The sequence below is a fragment of the Protopterus annectens genome, chromosome 1.part1, assembly GCF_019279795.1.
Source record: "Protopterus annectens isolate FY-2018-M chromosome 1.part1, PAN1.0, whole genome shotgun sequence".
Lineage (NCBI taxonomy): Eukaryota > Metazoa > Chordata > Ceratodontiformes > Protopteridae > Protopterus > Protopterus annectens.
The window spans coordinates 1,273,294,705-1,273,314,499 of NC_056726.1; the positions used below are offsets into that span (position 1 = coordinate 1,273,294,705).

Below are 19,795 nucleotides of genomic sequence, written 5' to 3' on the forward strand. Positions count from 1 at the left end.
GGTCCAATAAAAGATGTGACAGCACTTTTGTGTTCCGGTGTTTTTTTTTTTTTTTTTTCATATTGCTCAGCACAGTGCAGTATGTCTCCTCCTCTTTTTTTCTGAAAATAGAAGACAAAATATGAATTAGAGTTTCAAATAAAGCTACTACTGGCCAAATATTCTTAGGTACTCAAAAATTCAAACAGTTACTCAACATAGGATGTGTTTTTTTGATAACAATGTTTTATTTTTTCTCCAAGGCTAGCTGGGCCAACCTCCGTCTTGACTATCCTGCTCTGAGTCCAGCACAACTAAACCATCTGCTGAGAAACTACCAGTTGGGATTGGGGCGACAACACCCTGAAACATGGGACCCTCCTCCAGAAGAAAGAGTGGATATAGCAAATGGTGAGTCAATAGAGACAATCTCTGGAATTTCCCAGCTTGAAATTTAGTTTAAATGTTTCTGTATCCATTATTTATTTAAAAGATGATTTGGAGGATGTAAAATACAGATACTCTTGGATCTTTGCTATAGAAGGGTTCAGAAACAGGTGTACCAGTAATGTAATATAATAGGGGAAGAAATTGGGATTGTACAGTAGCATAGTGGTTAAGGTATTTACCTTGCAAACACAAGGTGCAGGGTTTGATTCTCAAATAAGATAATTGACTAAGCTTCAAATGGCCCACAAGGACAGTTAGTCTAATACTAAGCTATACACCTATATTCCTTAATTTTAGGAATCTGATCATTGCACTCATAAAAACACTATGGATTAAGCACTGTTGTGTGAAAAAAATAGCATAGTAGTTATATTTTACCAACTGTATGCTGTCACAGAAAACATCATCATTTATAATTTAAAAGCCTTAAAGAAGCAAACATTAAAAAGCAAAAGCCTTTGATATGGTCAACCATGAACTTCTCATTCTCTCTCTAAAGTCAATTTCTCTGAATAAGCACACAATCCAGTGGTTCCAGTCCTACCTGACTGACAGATAACAGGCTGTATTATGGCAGGGCAAACTGTCCAGCCAGCTACCTCTCACTCTTGGTGTCCCTCAAGGCTCCATATTAGGACCACTACTCTTCTCTATCTTCATCAACAACCTTCACACTGCTAGCCCTAAAGCTACCTGATTTAATATGTAGATGATTCCACTCTCATCTGCTCAGCCACCTTCCCATCCGACCTGCAAATCTTAACCCAAAACAAATTTAACACTATTGGAAACTGGTCTCCAACCAACGTCTACTGCTGAACCCCAATACAACTAAACTTCTGCTCTTCACCCCCACTAGTAGATCCACCCCAATTTTATTCACTGTTACATCCAACAATGGTACCACTATCTCCCCAGATACCCATACTAAGCTTCTAGGGGTTATTATAAATAATAATCTTAAATTTGACCTACAGATCAACAAAACCATACAGACCATCAATAAGAAGCTTGGATCTCTGTATAGAAACAAGTCATATTTAACCCCTCATGGTTTTAGCATCTTTTCAGGCTTGCTAGTTGTTGCTGAAGCACCTACCAAGGGGAGAAAATGCTGAGAGAAGAAAAGGAGCCACTTTTGTGATTTTAAGTATTTTCTTCTGATTTTTTGTTAAGTTTTACTGCTTTGCTGTCTACTTTTTGGCATTTTCCGGCTTGCTAAATTTATATCTGCAACAGTAACAGTACTTGGAACACATCTAGAGCCTGTTTACTGCATTTCCTGTGTTGCACTTAATTTAAAATTGTTTTTTTTTTCTAAAAACTGCATTTTACCTGATTTTGGCCTAGCACTCAAGTGTGGGGTCATTTATTGCACTGTTGTGATTATTTTTGCTGCTTGTGTATCTCTGTTACCTTTAAACTACAACAAAAAGAAAAAAAACAAAAACTCTTGCTTTTTTTCCCACTGTCTGAAAGTTAAGAAAGTTCAGTTACAGATTTGCTGTTCTGAACTGTTTGGAAGTTTCTAGAAGGCCAGTGCTTGCTTGGGCTAAAGGGAAGTCTCTGTGTTCACCGGTGGGAGTGGTTAACACTGAACAGCCTGCCTGTCCCTGGAGGAGTGGTTACTGCCTAGAAGCTGTAGTTTTATTGGCCATTTTGGCTCAGTTCTAAACTCCTTGATCTCTCTCTCTTAAAACCCTACAACTCTCTTTTTGCGTGGTTTTGCGCACTGAGCAGCGTCGGGCAGCACCACCTAAACAGGTTTAAACTATTCCAGGCTCCACAAAGTCTGCTCTTCACTTTTTCCCTTAGAACTGTTCAAACTCTCAAAGTAATCACTCTATTCTCTTTCTAAAGCCCTGCACTTGCTCAGCTCTTATAAGGAAACACTAACTAACTAAAGCACTACACCCTCCTTGACTTCTCATAAGTATTAGGCTCCCGATTGGTCCTTCCTGATCAAGTGAAAAATCAGTTCCCTTCCCTAATCTGATCAGTAAAAAAACAGTTCCCTATACTAATCTGGTATGTCCAAGGGTCAGTTTCAAGGTTACTCTCCAGTCTAGCTGGTGAATCTGGGAATTTTGAGGCAATGTTACAATTGCCTTATGTACACAGACAACTCTCTCCTCCTTCCAACAAACTCTAATACATGTGAGAGATGCAGTTACACAGCCAAACTGGAGGCAGAGCTCTCTCAACCCAAGAATGGCACAGTCAGTCAGGAGGAAAAGGTAACCATCCACACCACAAATCCAGTCTCACACAGACCTATTGCATCTGCATACCCAACACATAAACACACAAAAATAAAATAAATAAAAATCTGCCTAAACAGCAAAGACCTCCTAAGCAGACATCCAAGCAACAGCCACCCCTCAACAATACCCATGAATCACATATCTCACAAAATCAGTGTGCTTCACAGTCACAGCCCTTAAGGCCAAACAACACACAAAATACACTTGTTATAGGGGACTGTATTGTCCAGCACACTGATGTCCCGCTCACCAGACTGAACAAGGAGAAGGTCACTGTAAGCTGCCTGTCAGGTGCCAGGATCCGCCACATAACACAAGCACTCGGGTCACTCCAAAGCAAGTACAAGTATGACTCCGTCATTGTCCATGCTGGTGTGAATGACCTGAGACGTACCTCCCTGGACTACATGAAAAGAGACATAGAGGAGCTCTCTGACCATATAGCCCAGGCTGGTATGACCCTGACCTTGAGTAGCACCTTGCCTCACCAAGAATGATGCCACAGTATAAAGACAAAATGATCAGTTTCAACAAGTGGCTAAAGTATTGGTGTCATTCAAAGGGGATCCAGTGTCTGTCAGCCTGGGATGACATGCTCAACAAGCCACGTTGCTTCACTAGGGACGGCTTGCACCTATCACCCTTAGGCTTTCGTATACTGGCCAAGGCTCTTTCCACCCCCATAGTGCCTTTTTTAGGCAAGGCTCCAAGGACAAACCCACCTCCATAGACAACCCAAGGATAAAAAAACTAAAGGTAATGCTACTCAATGCCAGAAGTCTAAACCACAAGATGCACACACTCGAGGCTCTCCTCAGTATGGTGAAAATTGATGTCTGTGCAGTAACAGAAACCTGGTTCAAGGCTCCTGAGAGCACCCCAGCACTACCAGGTTATAACTCATACCATGCGTTTCGGCCCCAAAACTTGGACCAAAGCACAAAAGGAGGGGGAGTATCTATAGTCATCAAAGATACCTACACCTCCAGGTTAGTGGCACTGCACGAAGCATCGGAAACCATCCATGTGCAACTAACAGTGGGCAAAACTGCCTTTAAGTTTGTAGCCTGCTACAGAACACCCTCCCTATTACAGGAACCCCACTTGGCATTCCTGAGAACACTGGAGAATATGGAGGTCTCTCCAAACACTATGTTATTGGGTGACTTCAACTACCCAAACATTGACTGGGAAAACTACTCAAGCCCAAACACCCTCGCCCAACGGTTCCTTGAATTTATAAACTCTAACACAATGAAGCAACTGGTCACCACTCCCACAAGAGGGAACAACATATTGGACCTGGTCATCACAAACATGGGGACTCTATGTTCCACACCAGAGGTAAACCCCTCATTGGTAAGATCAGACCATAAACAAATTTCCCTGGACATCCATATCCCGTCCCCACCCCCAGCCAAGGAAATCACTGTAAAGAACTTCTCAAAAGCCAACTTTGCACTTCTCAAGACTGAGGTGGAATCCTTCAAAGCCTCCGGGCCAGAGGATAATACAGCCCAATCCACAGAATCCTTTACAAATGTATTCTATAAGCACCTGCAGGAATGCATGGATCATAAAATCATCAAAGGCCAGTTTCAAAAGAAAAATTGCCCTAGACACTAAAGATAATCACAAGGCCTTCTTTAGTTATGTCAGGAATATGGGTGGATATGCTCTGAATTGTTGCATAACGGTACAAAATATACCGAACCTACAGACATAGCCAACATCCTGGCAGACAGATTCAGTGCAAACTTCTCTCCCCCTTCCCCCCCAAAGGAGCAAATGCCTATCCCAACTGAATGTAAACTCCCTGAAATCACAGATGCACAGGTGAAAGCTGCCCTCTCCAAAGCAAAAAACACAGCATCTATGGGACCGGACGGTGTCCCAGGCTGTGTCTTACATGAGCTCCAAGAAGAACTGAACCCTCACATTAAGTCACTGTTCAAACTTAGCCTTACTACAGGATATGTACCCAAAGAATGGCGTACAGCTACAGTGGTCCCACTCCACAAAGATGGTGCTACAACGGACCCCGGGAACTATCACACCATAAGCCTGACTAGTCTGGTATGTAAAGCTATGGAGTGTATTATCATGGAACTCATAAACAAAGACATTGGGAGCCTACCCAATTCGGCTTTGTTAAGGGCAGATCTTGCCTCTTAAACCTAGTTGATTTCTTTGAAACAGTTACCAAAGCCATAGATGAGGGCAAGGTAGTCCACACAGCCTACCTGGACCTCACAAAAGCCTTTGACACAATACCCCACTTGGGCATCATAAATAAGCTTACCAGCTTAAATATCAACCCCTATATCACAAGATGGGTTGCAAACTGGCTCAGAGATAGAACCCACATGGTCAGAATCGCAGGTGCCATGTCCGAATCCAAACCAGTTACAAGTGGCATCCCACAGGGCTCAGTTCTGGGACCTCTCTTGTTCGGTATATACTTCTCTGAGGTTCAGGCTAACATGGGGAGATTATGGCTGACAAAGTTCGCAGATGACTGCAAACTGGGGGCCATAATCGAATCTCCAGCTGACAGAAGCATCCTCCAAAAGGGTCTCACAGAGATGGATGCTTGGTGCCAGAGCCACGGCCTCAAGCTAAATGCTAAAAAGTGCATAGTCATCCCCTTTGGGAAAAACAAGGTGCCCACAAATTACCACAGAGGTGGTAATCCATTAAGTACTGAAGAAGTAATTAGAGATTTGGGGACCAACGTAGATAGTAATCTCTCCTTTGATAATCACATTGCCAAATTGGTTAGAAAGACCTTCTATATAGCCCACCTTATCACGAAAGGGTTCGCATCTAGATCAAGAGAGGTCATTGTGCACCTCTACTCGTCAATCATCAGGCCCATAATTGAATACAATGCCCCTTTTGGGATGTACCTTAACCGACACCTGCAGCAACTGGAGAGACCCCAAAAGTACCTCACCAAGAGGATCATGGGTTACAAACAGATGTCCTATGCAGCTCGACTAAAGAAACTCCACTCAGTTGCTTACTGCCTACTCATAGGCGATCTATGCCTGACATACAAAGCCATGTCAAACCGAGAATTAATGGACATGCTCCACCTCAAAAATCCAAGTCCCTTAGAGCTACACACTCCAGGGACTTAAACCTCAGCACAAAAATAAATAGGACATGCTGGAGGGACAGATTCATTTCCCAGAGGCTCCCCTCACTCTGGAATAGAATCCCAATTCATGTTAGACATAGCCCCTCGCTGACCCTCTTCAAGCGAAATCTGGACGCGTGGATGGGAAATCACAAATTCACCCCTGGGATCTCTTCTGTGTCCCTGCCTGACAGAGGCACAGCAAACTAATCGTAAAAGGGTACCTTCTGTGACATACTTTACAGAGGCACAGTAGGCTAATCAAATAGGGAGGTGGAAGCCAAATACACTCTGGCTAGGCTTATAAATTCCCTAGGGCAGATAGCCTAGTATCTACCTATGAGCCTATGAACCACTGGCTAGAACTGCAATCGCCCAGTTGCACCTACCCTCTACTCTTATTTATGCCTCTCATGTACTCTCAAACCTTAATAAATCTGAACTGAGTAAGCACTCACATAGCTACAACCATATTGCCAGATTCGCCACTGGCTCCATCTATAGAACCCATCACTGCTAGTACCTGAAACAACTAGAGTGGCTAGAACTTCACAGCTTAATTCAATTAAATCAACTCTTAATAGCACACAAAATTCTTTGCCACCCTGAGGTTACTCCCTCACTCAGAAATATTATAAAGCCATACAACAACTTGAGGTCACTACGATCTGCCAACAAACTACTGGTCCAAACCTACGAAGCTAATAACTCAGCTGGTGAATCCCTGTTTGCCAACTTTGTTGGCAAAACCTGGAATTCACTGCCAAACTATATAACCCTTCAATCCTCCATAAGTCTCTTCAAAAAAAGTCTCAAACAGTATTTCAAAGTAAACTGGCTTTGTCCATGTACCAACCCTGATTAGGCTATAAAATGAAATAATATCTGAATAATATCTTAACGTTTAATACTCAACTACTTTCTGTACCAGTCTGATGATTTTTGCATTAATGGGTCTGACCATGTAAATTGTGAGTCCCTTTTGGGAACATTACTAAATCTTTGTATATAACTCTTTGTCTTATATTTTCTGTGTATCTAACTTGTGTAATCTCTGTAATATTGCCTATTGGAGCTTTTCTCCCCGGGCCTCCGCTGAAAATGGACATATATCCAGTCAGACTATCCAGGTAAACAAATGTAAAATAAATAAATAAATAAATAAATAAAAACATTACTGTACGTATGCAACACATATATTATGAATAAACTATCAAGCGACTACACGTTATAAAATGGGCATGATAAGTGTAATGCAGTCTTTCAAGCACACTCCTTATCACCCCTAACAGTGATGATACAAAGCTGCAACTAATCAGAAACACCCTGGCAATAGATTCCCCTCATATAATATGATGCAAAACACCGTTGTTAATCATGAATGATAAGTGAGTTGAAGTCTTGGAGAGAGTGCTATCGACAGAAGAAAAACTTGTAAATCATATTGTTCATGTCTGCAGTATGTGATATGTGACCTGGTCAACCACACTCCCACACAGTTTGCAATGCATACTGTCCACATCTGGTAAGCTTTCTATACACTTTGAATTTATGTTTTCTTACTGAGATCCTATCTTAGCCACATACCCATTCCTATTCCAATCCACTAAAACCATATCACGAGATGGTAGGGAGGACAGACTAACATACAGTGCACCCTACCACCCTAGCAGACAGTCTGCGTCTGGGTACTGTACCCCCAACACACCATCAACTGGATACTCCCCCCCCCCAAAACACCAGAACAACAGTTTGTAAAAGTTCAATTTTGGGGGATTTATGGACTACAGAGAGACATATTTTGCGTGGGTGAAGCTCATTTTGTATTCCAGTGAAGCATTCCAGCAATGTCAGAGTAAGTGCTTGGTGCATTACACAAATCACATTAATATTCACACCATATACTAGACTTGGTCTGCTTAAAAACTTATGGCAGATCACTTCTGCCAGTTTGCCTGCTCATAGTTTGCTGTTTGCTTACAAGACCACAAAACCATAGAATTTAATGTCAAAAGATGCTATTTAGTTAAAAACACTTTTTGTTTTTCTGTCATGTGGTGTTGTGGAGAAGGCTGTATGAGAGTCCTATGATTGGGAAAGTTTTGCCTTCATGAACATTATTTTTGGTAACGCCCTATGAAGGTAGAGATCATGATATGATGTTTGTGATTCTTGATGTTTATCTAGCCCAAATTGCCAGTCATCAGAAGTAACATTTGAAATATACAAGCCTTTTATGCATTCAGTGTTTCCTACTTCAGTATAAGGATTCATTAATGGGGGTTTACGTTGCTCCTCTGGATGGCAAGATAAGAAGAACATAAATTTTATGAAACAAACTTTCCCGGCAGTCAATTTTATAGTTTTTTTTTTTTATATTTCAGCCACATTTCACCAACCATACAAACTAGCGGGTGTGGTTATTGACAGACATTGATTTTGTATTTGCTTTTAAAGACTTGAGAGTGGCGGAGGTGACTGTTAGGATGCTCCATTATCTGAGCATGCTCCTATTCAGGCTACCTTTGGGAGTATCTGTAGATCAAGGTGTCATGAGTGATGGAAGTTACACGTGGGCATGCTTGTGATTGTATGAATCTGGTCGTTTGTAATAAATTGTTTTGCGTATATTGCACTGTTTCTTACATGTACAATTCTTCCGCTCTTGTATATTATTTTCATTTTTTGTGTACTGCTTAACAAAATCATAGCTTTAAAGGGGCCACTGGTCCAATTTACCTACCCTCAATACAAATAGAATAAGATTAAATTTAGACATTGATGGTTTGGGTAAGACAAAGACAAAAAAGATCAACAATCTAGGAAAAGCCTGACTCACAAACATTTTGCTCTTTTTATTTAAACTTCTTTTTTTTTTTTTGCAGGGGCTTAAGCCCTTCTGCACCCCCACTCCCACCCTCTGAACTTGCCATAACTTGGAAAAAAAAGGAAATTTCTGGGAAATGGCCATCTCAGACTTAGTATAGATATGTTTGTTTTTTGGCTATTCAGTCCCTGTGTTTTGAGATTCCTTGTGGTGGGTCCCCACATTTCAAAATATTAAACAGAGGGAGAATTTACTTAATGAACATGGTAAACTTTACGGTGTTTATGGGCACGTAGTTAATGCTGGTGTGATTTTGAAGATGGAATCATATTCCACAGTGCAGCATTTGCAAAAATATATAAATGGTGATTTTATATCTTATGAAGTGTTGTGTGCACAGTTGTAGCCAACACTGTTCAGTGATGGCATGCTTAGTACAGACATTCAAACAGATACAACTTCTGTCATTTCATTTGACTACTATAGCATGTGGATTGTGAAAGTTAGGAAATAATCTGTACAATCTTTACCCTAGTGAGAAAATAGGCATGAGCAGACTGCTATGGAAAGAGGAGGACACAGTTAGGGTTGCAGAAGAGTTTGTAGGCCCAAAGTACACTAAAGAAACTTCCTGTGCTATACTAGGTTTTGCATTTCTGCTAAGTGGCTGACAGGGAAATAGTGAAAAGTAGGGGAATGTGTAAGAAAATTATATGGGGGAGGTGAAATTTATTTTACCCAGCTTGTCTGATAACATGTCCAAACAATTTGTTCTATCCATTTTAGAAATAAATAAAAAAGAAAGAAAGAAAATTAAAAGGATGTTGCTACACAGTCATATCAAACTGGGTGTAGCTTCAGAGTGCAGATATGAGTGATGACTAGAATCCTGGGTCGATACACTGGATATCTGTGAAAGGCATCACTGGCTCAGCTGTGTGGTATGGATAAGCAAAGACTTGATTATGACCCAGATAGCCTGGGTATAACTAGAGGCTCAGGGGAAGATCAGAGGCAGGGAGGGGTGTGAGTTTGTAGTTGGCACTGAGTAACCCATCCTGAGGGCAGTGTAACTCGCTATACCACTGGCACATTAACAGTAATGATAAGGGATTGAGCTGGTGTGGATTGTACTGCTCTTCAATCCAATGCAAAACCTAGTCGATGGGAGGGTGGCCTAATAAGGTGTTTGCCTTACAAACACAAGGTGCAGAGTTTGACTCTCACAAGGGATAATTGGCTAGGCTTAAAATGGCTCGCAAGGGCAGTTAGCTTAGTACTAATCTGTGAACCTATGAACCTTCAGCTAAGAGACATTCCTGACCACATGCAGAGAAATGTGATAACCCTCCTAGTAAATGCCTTAAGTGATAGTAACCAGCTGCATGCAAGCAGGAAGTAAGGCCTGCTAGTGTTACTCTAGTCTCTGAAGAGGACAGATGGACTAAGTGGCTCTCACCCTTCTAGGAAACTAATGGGCCTTAGGACTTTTGATACTGCAGGGGAATGGGTTGTGCTTCAGAAGGGGAATGAATGGGTCAGTCAGGGGTTGGCAGGTGAAGCCTTATGGCAGTGTGTTAGAGTAAAAAAAGCAGATACTACTGATTTATATAGCTAGAAAGTTTCAGATTGTTGACCACTGATTTCAAAATAGTGATGAATGTAATTGTGGCACTCGTGCAATGTTCAACATGAGGCATTTTGTATAGGGTACAGTAATTTCATTTATTAACCAGGAAAGTCTGACTTGGAACAAAGCCAATTTTCAACAGAGGCCTGGAGAGAAACACTCCAGTTGCATATCTTTGTAAAGTGGGAGGAAACCCACATGAATGCAGGGAGGAGATGCAGACTCCACACAGAAGGCACCCCAGGCAAGAATTGAACCAGAGAACCTCTTGCTGTGAGGCAACAACACTATCACTGCCCCACTGCACCATCCTAAGTGAGAATGAGCAGTAGAGCAGGTTTTGAACTGCTTTATTTGCTACACATGTTTTCAAGAATGGAAGGTCACACATCACAGGAACTGTGTGTGGTCTCCCTAAGCATTCAGATGGCTTTTAGTTCCATTCATCTACAATTGCTGTGGACTTTCTATACTATTGCATAATATGTATCAGAATTATGAAGTTTATATTCGGATTAATAACTGGAATGGAAAAGGGTATCAGAATTATGAAGTTTATATTCTGAAAGCATTCCAGATATGCAGGGTTACAGTGCCTTCCATACATTCAGACCGCAAACTGAGCATGAAAGAACCAAAATAGGAGGTGTACCCATCTTCATTAAGGGTAAGTACACCTCGAGACTGGTCAAACAGTATGATTCTATTGAGCTACTCCATGTCCAATTAACTATAGGCAACCCCCCCCCCCACCACATCATAGCTAGCTATAGGTCCTCCACCATGAAACAGGAAAAGCATACCACATACCTGGGCATACTGGAGTCACTTGTTATACAGCCCAGCACCTTACTCATGAGTGATTTTAATTATCCTACCATCGACTGGGAAATATGCACAATCACAAACATGCTGGTTCAGAGATTCTTGGACTTTGTCAATGCAAATTCTCCTGGAACAGCTATTCAGCACACCCAGAAGAGACTCAAATGTCCTGGACATAGTACTCACTAACAATGGAGCGCATTCCACCCCACCCCACCCCCCCCCCACCCTGTGTGATGTCCTCGCTGGTAAGATCAGACCATAAATTGGTCTCATTAGATGTAATTATAAAACCAGATAACTCATCAAGGTCAAAAACACTTAAGAATTTTTCAGAGACAAACTACCACCTACTAAGTGATGGTATAGGAAGTTTCAAAGCACCATTGAACACAGATAAGAGAGATTCATTTGCAGAGGTGTACACCAATGCCTTGTATAAACACTTAAGTGGTTGTACAGAATTGGCTGTACCCGACCAGATTAAAACCAGGTCTTGCCAAAAAAGCAAGCCACCCTGGTGGACCCCTAATATAAATAGTCTATACAACAAGAGATAGAAACTAATATCCAAGAACAAGAAGGAACTGTCTCCACAGAGGAAGAAATCCCTCTATAACTTAAACAAACAAATTAGAGATCTTGTCAAAATAGCCTCCCTAACTAAGGACAATCACAAGGCATTCTTTAACTATGTCCGAAATCTAAAAGGGAAAACTCTGCAATGCATTGAACTGGTTGTGGATGGGAACACCCATACTCAACTTGAGGTAATAGCCAACCTGCTAGTTGACAGAGTTGGAGCAAGCTTCACCCCCCCCCCCCCATCCACTCCAGTCATCCTACAAAGTATACCTGCCACCATTCCTCAGCCTATTATCTCAAGACAGCAGGTCATCTCAGAGCTCTGCAAGACCAAAAACATGGCATCAGTGGGACTAGACAACATCCCAGATTCCCTTTTAAACAACTTAAAACATGACCTAGCAGACCCACTTGGATCTTTGTTTAACCACAGCCTGCGAACTGGCTATGTTCCAGTGGAATGGAGGACAGCAACAGTACTCCCTCTGCACAAAGTGGGACCATTAACTAACCCTGGAAATAATAGGCCCATAAGCTTGACTAGCCTCATCTGCAAGGCCATTGAAAGAATCATTATGAACCTCTTTAACAAGGATATAGGTATATATATATATATATATATATATATATATATATATATATATATATATATATATATATATATATATACATTATTATTCCCTTTGGAAAAGCTGAATCTGAACTCTGACCACCATGTATCTACAGTAATAAGGAAACCTTCTAAGTGGCACACCTTATAAGTAAAGGCATCACATCTAGATCTAAAGATGTTATAATTCCATTATACTTGACCCTCATCAGACCAGTAATTAATTAATTAATTACAGGACTAGACTAGAAGTCTAAATCTCAAGATGCACTTGCTGAAAGCACTCCTCAAAATGGAGAACATCGACATTTGTGCTGTAACGCAGACCTGGTTTAAAGCAGCTGAATGCACCCCTGCACTACCAGGCTATAACTCATTCCACACCTTTCAGCCCCAGAACATGGACCGAAACTCCAAAGGCGGTGGTGCCTCCATATTCATAAAGGATATGCACACCTCCAGACTAGTAGCCCAACATAACGCATCTGAGATACTTCAGGTACAACTAACATTAGGTAAGAAGGCGAGTCAGGTTGTAGCCTGCTATAGGTCTCCAACCATGTCCCAAGACTCTCACCCCATGTTCCTAAGCACCCTGGAAACTATTAGGGTCCAACCCAACACTCTCATACTAGGTGACTTCAACTACCCCTCCATCAACTGGGAAAACTACTCATGCACCAATATACTGGCCCAACGCTTCCTGGAATTCATCACTTCCAGTGCACTGGACCAGCTCATTCTTACCCCCACTAGAGGAACAACATCCTTGACCTGGATATTAATAACATGGGCACCCATTGCTCTATACCAATAGTTAATTCCTCCCTGGTTAGATCCGACCACAAACTAATCACCATGGAAATCCACATCTCACCCTCACTCCCCACAAAGGTAACCACCATGAAAAACTTCTCCAAAGCTGACTTTGGGCTCCTAAAAACAGAGGTGACAAACTTCGTGGCACCCATGTCAATGGAAAATAGATGCATGACTGCTGAATCATACACCAGTGCACTGTGCAAACACATACATAAATGCATGGAACTATCCATACCCAAAAGAACCAAGATGCTCTCCTCCAAAAAAAGGAAGCCAATCTGATAGTCTTCTGCCATTAATAAACTCTACAACAGAAGGAAGAACTGTTGCAGAAAAAGGTGAAGTCCCAAGACTGGAAAAACTCCCTTATTAACCTCAACAAAAAGTTGAGATCCCTCATCAAAACCTCAGCTATGAAGGCAGAATTGCGGCAGACACTAAAAACAACCGCAAAGCCTTCTATAGTTATATCAAGAATCTTCACGGCAATACCCAGGTTTGCTCTGAGTTACTGCACAATGGTACCTCCTATACTGAGCCAGCAGATATTGCCAACATACTGTCTGACAGATTCAGTGCCAACTTTACACCTCTCTCCCCCGCTAAAGGACCAGTCACAATGCCAGGCCCCCAGCCTTACTGCAGCACAGGTTAAAGCTGCATTGACCAAGCCTAAGAATACAGTTTCCATGGGACCTGACCATATCCCTGGATGTGTTCTACATGAACTACAAAGTTAACTGGCATCACATCTGTGTGCCCTGTTCAATCACAGCCTCACCTCAAGCTTTGCCTCTACCAAATGGTGCACTGCTACAGTACACCCCCTGGGAATTATCGCCCCGTTAGCCTGATGAGTCTGATATAAAAGGCTATGGAACGCATCATCATCATCATGGACCTAATTAACAAGGATATAGGGAATCTCCAAACTCTAGATCTAATGCAGTTTGGTTTTGTGAAAGGTAGACCATGCCTGCTCAACCTGGTTGACTTCTTTGAGTCAGTTACCAGAGCTGTGGATGAGGGCAAGGCAGTTCATACAGCCTACCTCGATCTGGCCAAGGCCTTTGATACCATTCAACACTCAGGAATTATTGATAAACTCACCAAACTAGACATCAACCCCTATCCCTATATCACTAGGTGGGTTGCAAATTGGCTCACAGATAGAACCCACAGTGTGAAAGTAGCAGACTCCAAGTCAGACTGCCAACCAGTCACGAGTGGAGTCCCCCACGGATCAGTCCTGGGTCCTCTCCTGTTTGGCATCTACTTCTCAGAAGTCCAGACCAACACAGAGGGACTTTGGCTGACCAAGTTCACAGATGACTGCAAGCTGGGAGCAATTATTAACTCCCCAAGTGATGTAGATATCCTACAGAAAGGCCTCACTGAGACCAATGACTGGTGTCGAAACCATGGCCTTAAGCTTAATGCCAAAAAATGCGTCATCATTCCCTTTGGAAAAAACTCAGTTCCCACTAATTACCACATTGATGGGAGCCCACTGAACACTGAAGGCATTATAAGAGATCTGGGGGACATAGGTTAACAGCAACCTTTCCTTCAACCACCACATTGCCACTGTGGTCAGAAAGTCCTTCTATGTGGCACATCTCATTACCAAGGGTTTTGCATCCAGGAAGAAAGAGGTCATCATCTCTCTCTACTCTTCTCTCATTAGGCCACTCATCGAGTATAATGCCCCATTTGGCATGTACCTCACTAGATACATGCAACAGCTGGAACGGCCACAAAAGTACCTCACAAAGAGAATCCTAGGCCTTAAACACGTCTTACACAGACAGACTCAAAAAACTCCAGCTAGTTACTGTCTCATATTGTCTACTAAGAGACAAGCTCTGCTTGACTTACAAAGCCATGTCTGATCCAGCTCTGTTAGCAGTGCTACATCAAAATGAATCCAAATCCCTCCACACCACATGCTCCAGAGACCTCAGCCTCATTACCACAATCAACAGAACATGCTGGAGGGACAGGTTCATAACCCAGAGACTGCCCATGCTCTGGAATAGACTTCCCATACATGTCAAGAAGAGCACCTCACTGGCCCTTTTCAAGATAACTCTTGATGAGTGGATGGGAAATAGAAAGTTCACCCCAGGAATCACTGGGAACTAACTTTGGGTGGCATGATGCCAGGGCACTTCTATGGGCTAGGCTTGTAAAGGCTCCAGGGCCATTAGCCTAGTACACACCTATGAACCTATGAACAATGGTCCCTTTTGCATGTACCTCATATGACACTTGCAATAACTGGGGAGACCACAGAGGTTTCTTACCAAGAAATTACTGGGTACACAAAAGTTTTATGGGGAAAGAATGAAAGCCCTGTCGCTGTATTCTGTCTCCTACAGGATGCTAAGGGGTTACCTGTGTCTGGCTTACAGGGCAGTCTTTGACCTGGCTCTGATGGAAATGCTACACATTTGTAAATCAAAGTGCATGAGGGTCACTCACTGTAGGGATCTTAACATAGCCTCTGAAATGAACAGGACATGCTGGAGAGATAGATACATCTCCCAGAGACTGCCACTTCTCTGGAACACGCTTCCACTTCATGAGAAACAGAGCCCCTCCTTGACCCTCTTCAAACGCAACCTAGATGAATGGATGGGTGACCACAAATCTGCAGTGGTGCCTATGTCCCTGCTGGACAGTAGAAGTCAGTATTAACTACCATAGACCCTCACCTCTGCAAATTTCACTCACCTAACCACCAACAATTGGGATAACTTGGGATAAATATCGCTAGGCTTGAAAGGGCTCTGCAGCCTTTAGCCTAGTACACACCTATGAACCTATGAACAATGGTCCCTTTTGCATGTACCTCATATGACACTTGCAATAACTGGGGAGACCACAGAGGTTTCTTACCAAGAAATTACTGGGTACACAAAAGTTTTATGGGGAAAGAATGAAAGCCCTGTCGCTGTATTCTGTCTCCTACAGGATGCTAAGGGGTTACCTGTGCCTGGCTTACAGGGCAGTCTTTGACCTGGCTCTGATGGAAATGCTACACATTTGTAAATCAAAGTGCATGAGGGTCACTCACTGTAGGGATCTTAACATAGCCTCTGAAATGAACAGGACATGCTGGAGAGATAGATACATCTCCCAGAGACTGCCACTTCTCTGGAACACGCTTCCACTTCATGAGAAACAGAGCCCCTCCTTGACCCTCTTCAAACGCAACCTAGATGAATGGATGGGTGACCACAAATCTGCAGTGGTGCCTATGTCCCTGCTGGACAGTAGAAGTCAGTATTAACTACCATAGACCCTCACCTCTGCAAATTTCACTCACCTAACCACCAACAATTGGGATAACTTGGGATAAATATCGCTAGGCTTGAAAGGGCTCTACAGCCTTTAGCCTAGTAGCCTTCTATGAACCTATGCACCTGAGCTACTATTAATTTGGGTAGATACAGTTAAATTTCACATCTTAACTCCTGGAAGGATTGTTTGCTTGAGATCATTTTAGATTTTTTCTAAAATTATAGTTGTTTTTACATATGCTCATAAGAGAGTGCAACGTTTGATGATATCATATATATATATATATATATATATATATATATATATATATATATATATATATATATATATATATGTATATATGGTTCTACCTGAGATAGTCGACACTCCAGAACACCGACAAGCGAATCGCGAGCGCCAGAAGATCAACAATGCAGAAGACCGACACGACGGATTAAAACACCGACGCCGAGGATGCCAACATGGGAAAAGGCTGTGTAAGTATGCGGTAGTGACGGATGTTAGGGTGCGAGTAAGGTAAGTGTGGATATTGACGGTCTGTGGGGATAGGGGTGGGTTAATTGAGTTAGGGTTAGGGAGTGGGTTAGGTAAGTGTGCGGTAGTGATAGTCTTTGGGTTAGGGGCGGGTTAAGTGAGTTAGGGTTAGGGAGTGGGTTAGGTAAGTGTGCGGTAGTGATAGTGTTTGTGTTAGGGGCAGGTTAAGTGAGTTAGGGTTAGGGAGTGGGTTAGGTAAGTGTGCGGCAGTGATAGTCTTTGGGTTAGGGGCGGGTTAAGTGAGTTAGGGTTAGGGTGCGGGTTAGCTGAGTATGCGATAGTGACGGACCTTAGGGTTAGGGTTTGGGTTAGGGTTGTAGATAGTTGTGTATGTGAGGTTTAGTGTGGGTTTGTAGGGATTTTGGTGTGCTTGTGTTGTGTGTGTGGTTTTTGGACAGGGGATGTGTTTTGTTTGTTGATTGTTGTCATTGTGGTGTGTGCAGTGTATGCAGTTTCGTGTTTGTGTACCGTCGGTTATTTCGTTGTCGGGCATGTGAAGTTTCGTGTTTCTGCACTGTCGATTATGTGGTGTCGGTGATTGCGTTGTCGGTGTTCTGGGGTTTCAATTATGTCAGGTAGAACCATATATATATATATATATATATATATATATATATATATATATATATATATACACACACACACACACACACACACACACACACACACACACACACACACACACACACAGAGGGAGCTACTCACTATGTGCTCATTCTCTCACCTCATAGAATGTACTCCTAGGCAAATTTGTCAAAAACACTCTTTTTTTGAGTGCTGGAGATGTCAAAATGAGGAAGATTGTTTGCATGTGAATGAGATAAGTGTGAGTCTGGGTTTTAATGCTAAAACTTTTGAATATGCCAAAAATATCAGCACTGGGGTATGTGTTTGAATGGTTGTGGGTTACAGTAAGGGCAAGAGAGGGGGATAGATTTTGTATTGCAGATGTGCTGGTGAATGCCATGCATGTCTGAGTGTCTTGTATAGTGGCAGCATTTTGGAATTTTTTTTTTCTTTTTTTGTAAGTAAGATGTAGTGTTGGGGTTAGGAATAAGGTTAGCGTTAGCATTAGCATACATTAGTAAAGCGGCACACAGAAGTAAAGCAAGTCATGAAACATATGCTAACACAGCCAGCTACTACTGTTAACATTAAGGCACCTTAATGCCACTATACTGGGTAAAAGAAGGTTAAAGGAGCAACATTAATGTCTACTTGTGAAATTTGTAAAGCTTTTCCACCAAGAGATATTGCTATTTTAAAGTAATGTACAGCATATGTTTGTTGTTATAGAATGTACTTTATAATTTTACTTAATTCAAAAACTGCTATGCTTTACTTCACTGTGTATTTCATTTATGTTTCTGCATTCGTCACTTAACAGAATCTTTCACACAAATGTTTTTTATCTCTTTGCAGTTGACATATTTGAGAGTTTCACAGACCACCCACCTTTGATTCTACCCAATGACAATTTCCATCTCAAGCTGAGTGAGCCTGTCTCCAATGAGGTGTTTCTTTCTCAGCTGCAGCAAATCCGTCGCTTTGTCTGGAACCTGGAGCAGCAGTCACTGTCAACAAGCCAAAAGGCTTGCCTCGATTCAGAGAGCAGCTCATAGAACATTACTTTCTGTCAGAAGGAGGTAGTAGTCCAAGAAGAGACCAACACTAACTAAGAGGGCCCCCAAGAAGTGTGATAGCCAACAGAAGTGGACAATGGCAAAGATGAGCTAGTCTCAGAATTTATTATATGGACCTGCACAGAACAGCTTATCAAACTAGACCAATTGCACTCTAAAGGTTTCAGTCAATTACATGTAATAAATGTAAAAATAAGCATGCTTTCTTTCTTCGTGTAACTGCAGACAAAAACTGAGATGGCATCAACGTGTTCTCTTAAAGCCAATATTTATAGTCTGATCGTCAAATGGACATCCTTCACTGTTAAGCTTTGTGTGACTAAGTCTAGTCAAAGATGAAAAAAGCTGCTATTGTATGCTTTAGCTGCTTCACCATGAAATAATTATGATGTTAGTTGTCTTAATTCCATGACCACCAGTTATAATCCTTTGTGAGCACTCTTATAAGGAAGACAATTCTCATTTGCATTTTCTCAGTATTACTACATACTTGATGCCTGGTTCTCTCAAAATGGATTCTCATGTTATCTCAACAATGTTAGAGATGCAGTACATGTGGGGCCTCAAAATAATGTCCGTGGGACACAGACAGCGGCTGTCTGATTAGCAAGATGAATGTACTTCCTCCTGCTTATTTAAGGGTTACCGTCCTATCTGCAGAATATTCGTAATTTAACCATTGGTCATGGATATCAAAACATTTGAGTATTTTTTTAGAGAATGTGCCATTTGTGCAAGAATTATGTCAAATGAAGTAGGACCAAACATGTAAACAGAACATACATTTTCCCTAATTAATTAAATAAAAGTTTATTGTAGCATTTCTGACTATTTTTAATCCATAATCTTATAATTGATGACTGTGATTTATGGCAACTGTAAGTCATGTATAAAAAAATTATAAATATTTTTGGTTGAAATAAGTAAGAACACTAATTTTAGGTGTCTACATTAACATATACCATGGTTGATACTAAATCAGTCAACATCACTACACAAATTGACATGGGACAATATCAGATCAAGTGATATGTAGGAACAGTGACCTTTTCTGCCTATGTGACTTTATATATATTTTCTCTTCTGAAGTTATGGCATGCCCCTCTACAAAATCTAACATTTGAAGAGCTGCACAGTTCTACCCTTTCCTCCACTGTCAGCAGATAACTGCTTAACCA

General features: G+C 41.7%; 1 protein-coding gene across 1 annotated transcript in view; it reads left to right on the forward strand.

Annotated features, from left to right (window-relative positions):
* RASIP1 (Ras interacting protein 1) overlaps window positions 1-19,438 on the forward strand; it is a 570,016-nt gene extending 550,578 nt beyond the window's left edge. The window contains exons 11-12 of the mRNA XM_044081539.1: window positions 243-390; window positions 18,397-19,438. Of these exons, the coding sequence (XP_043937474.1) occupies window positions 243-390; window positions 18,397-18,596 (348 nt within the window). The 3' untranslated portion in view covers window positions 18,597-19,438. The remainder of the gene's footprint in view (window positions 1-242; window positions 391-18,396) is intronic.
* The last annotated feature ends 357 nt before the right edge of the window (window positions 19,439-19,795 follow it).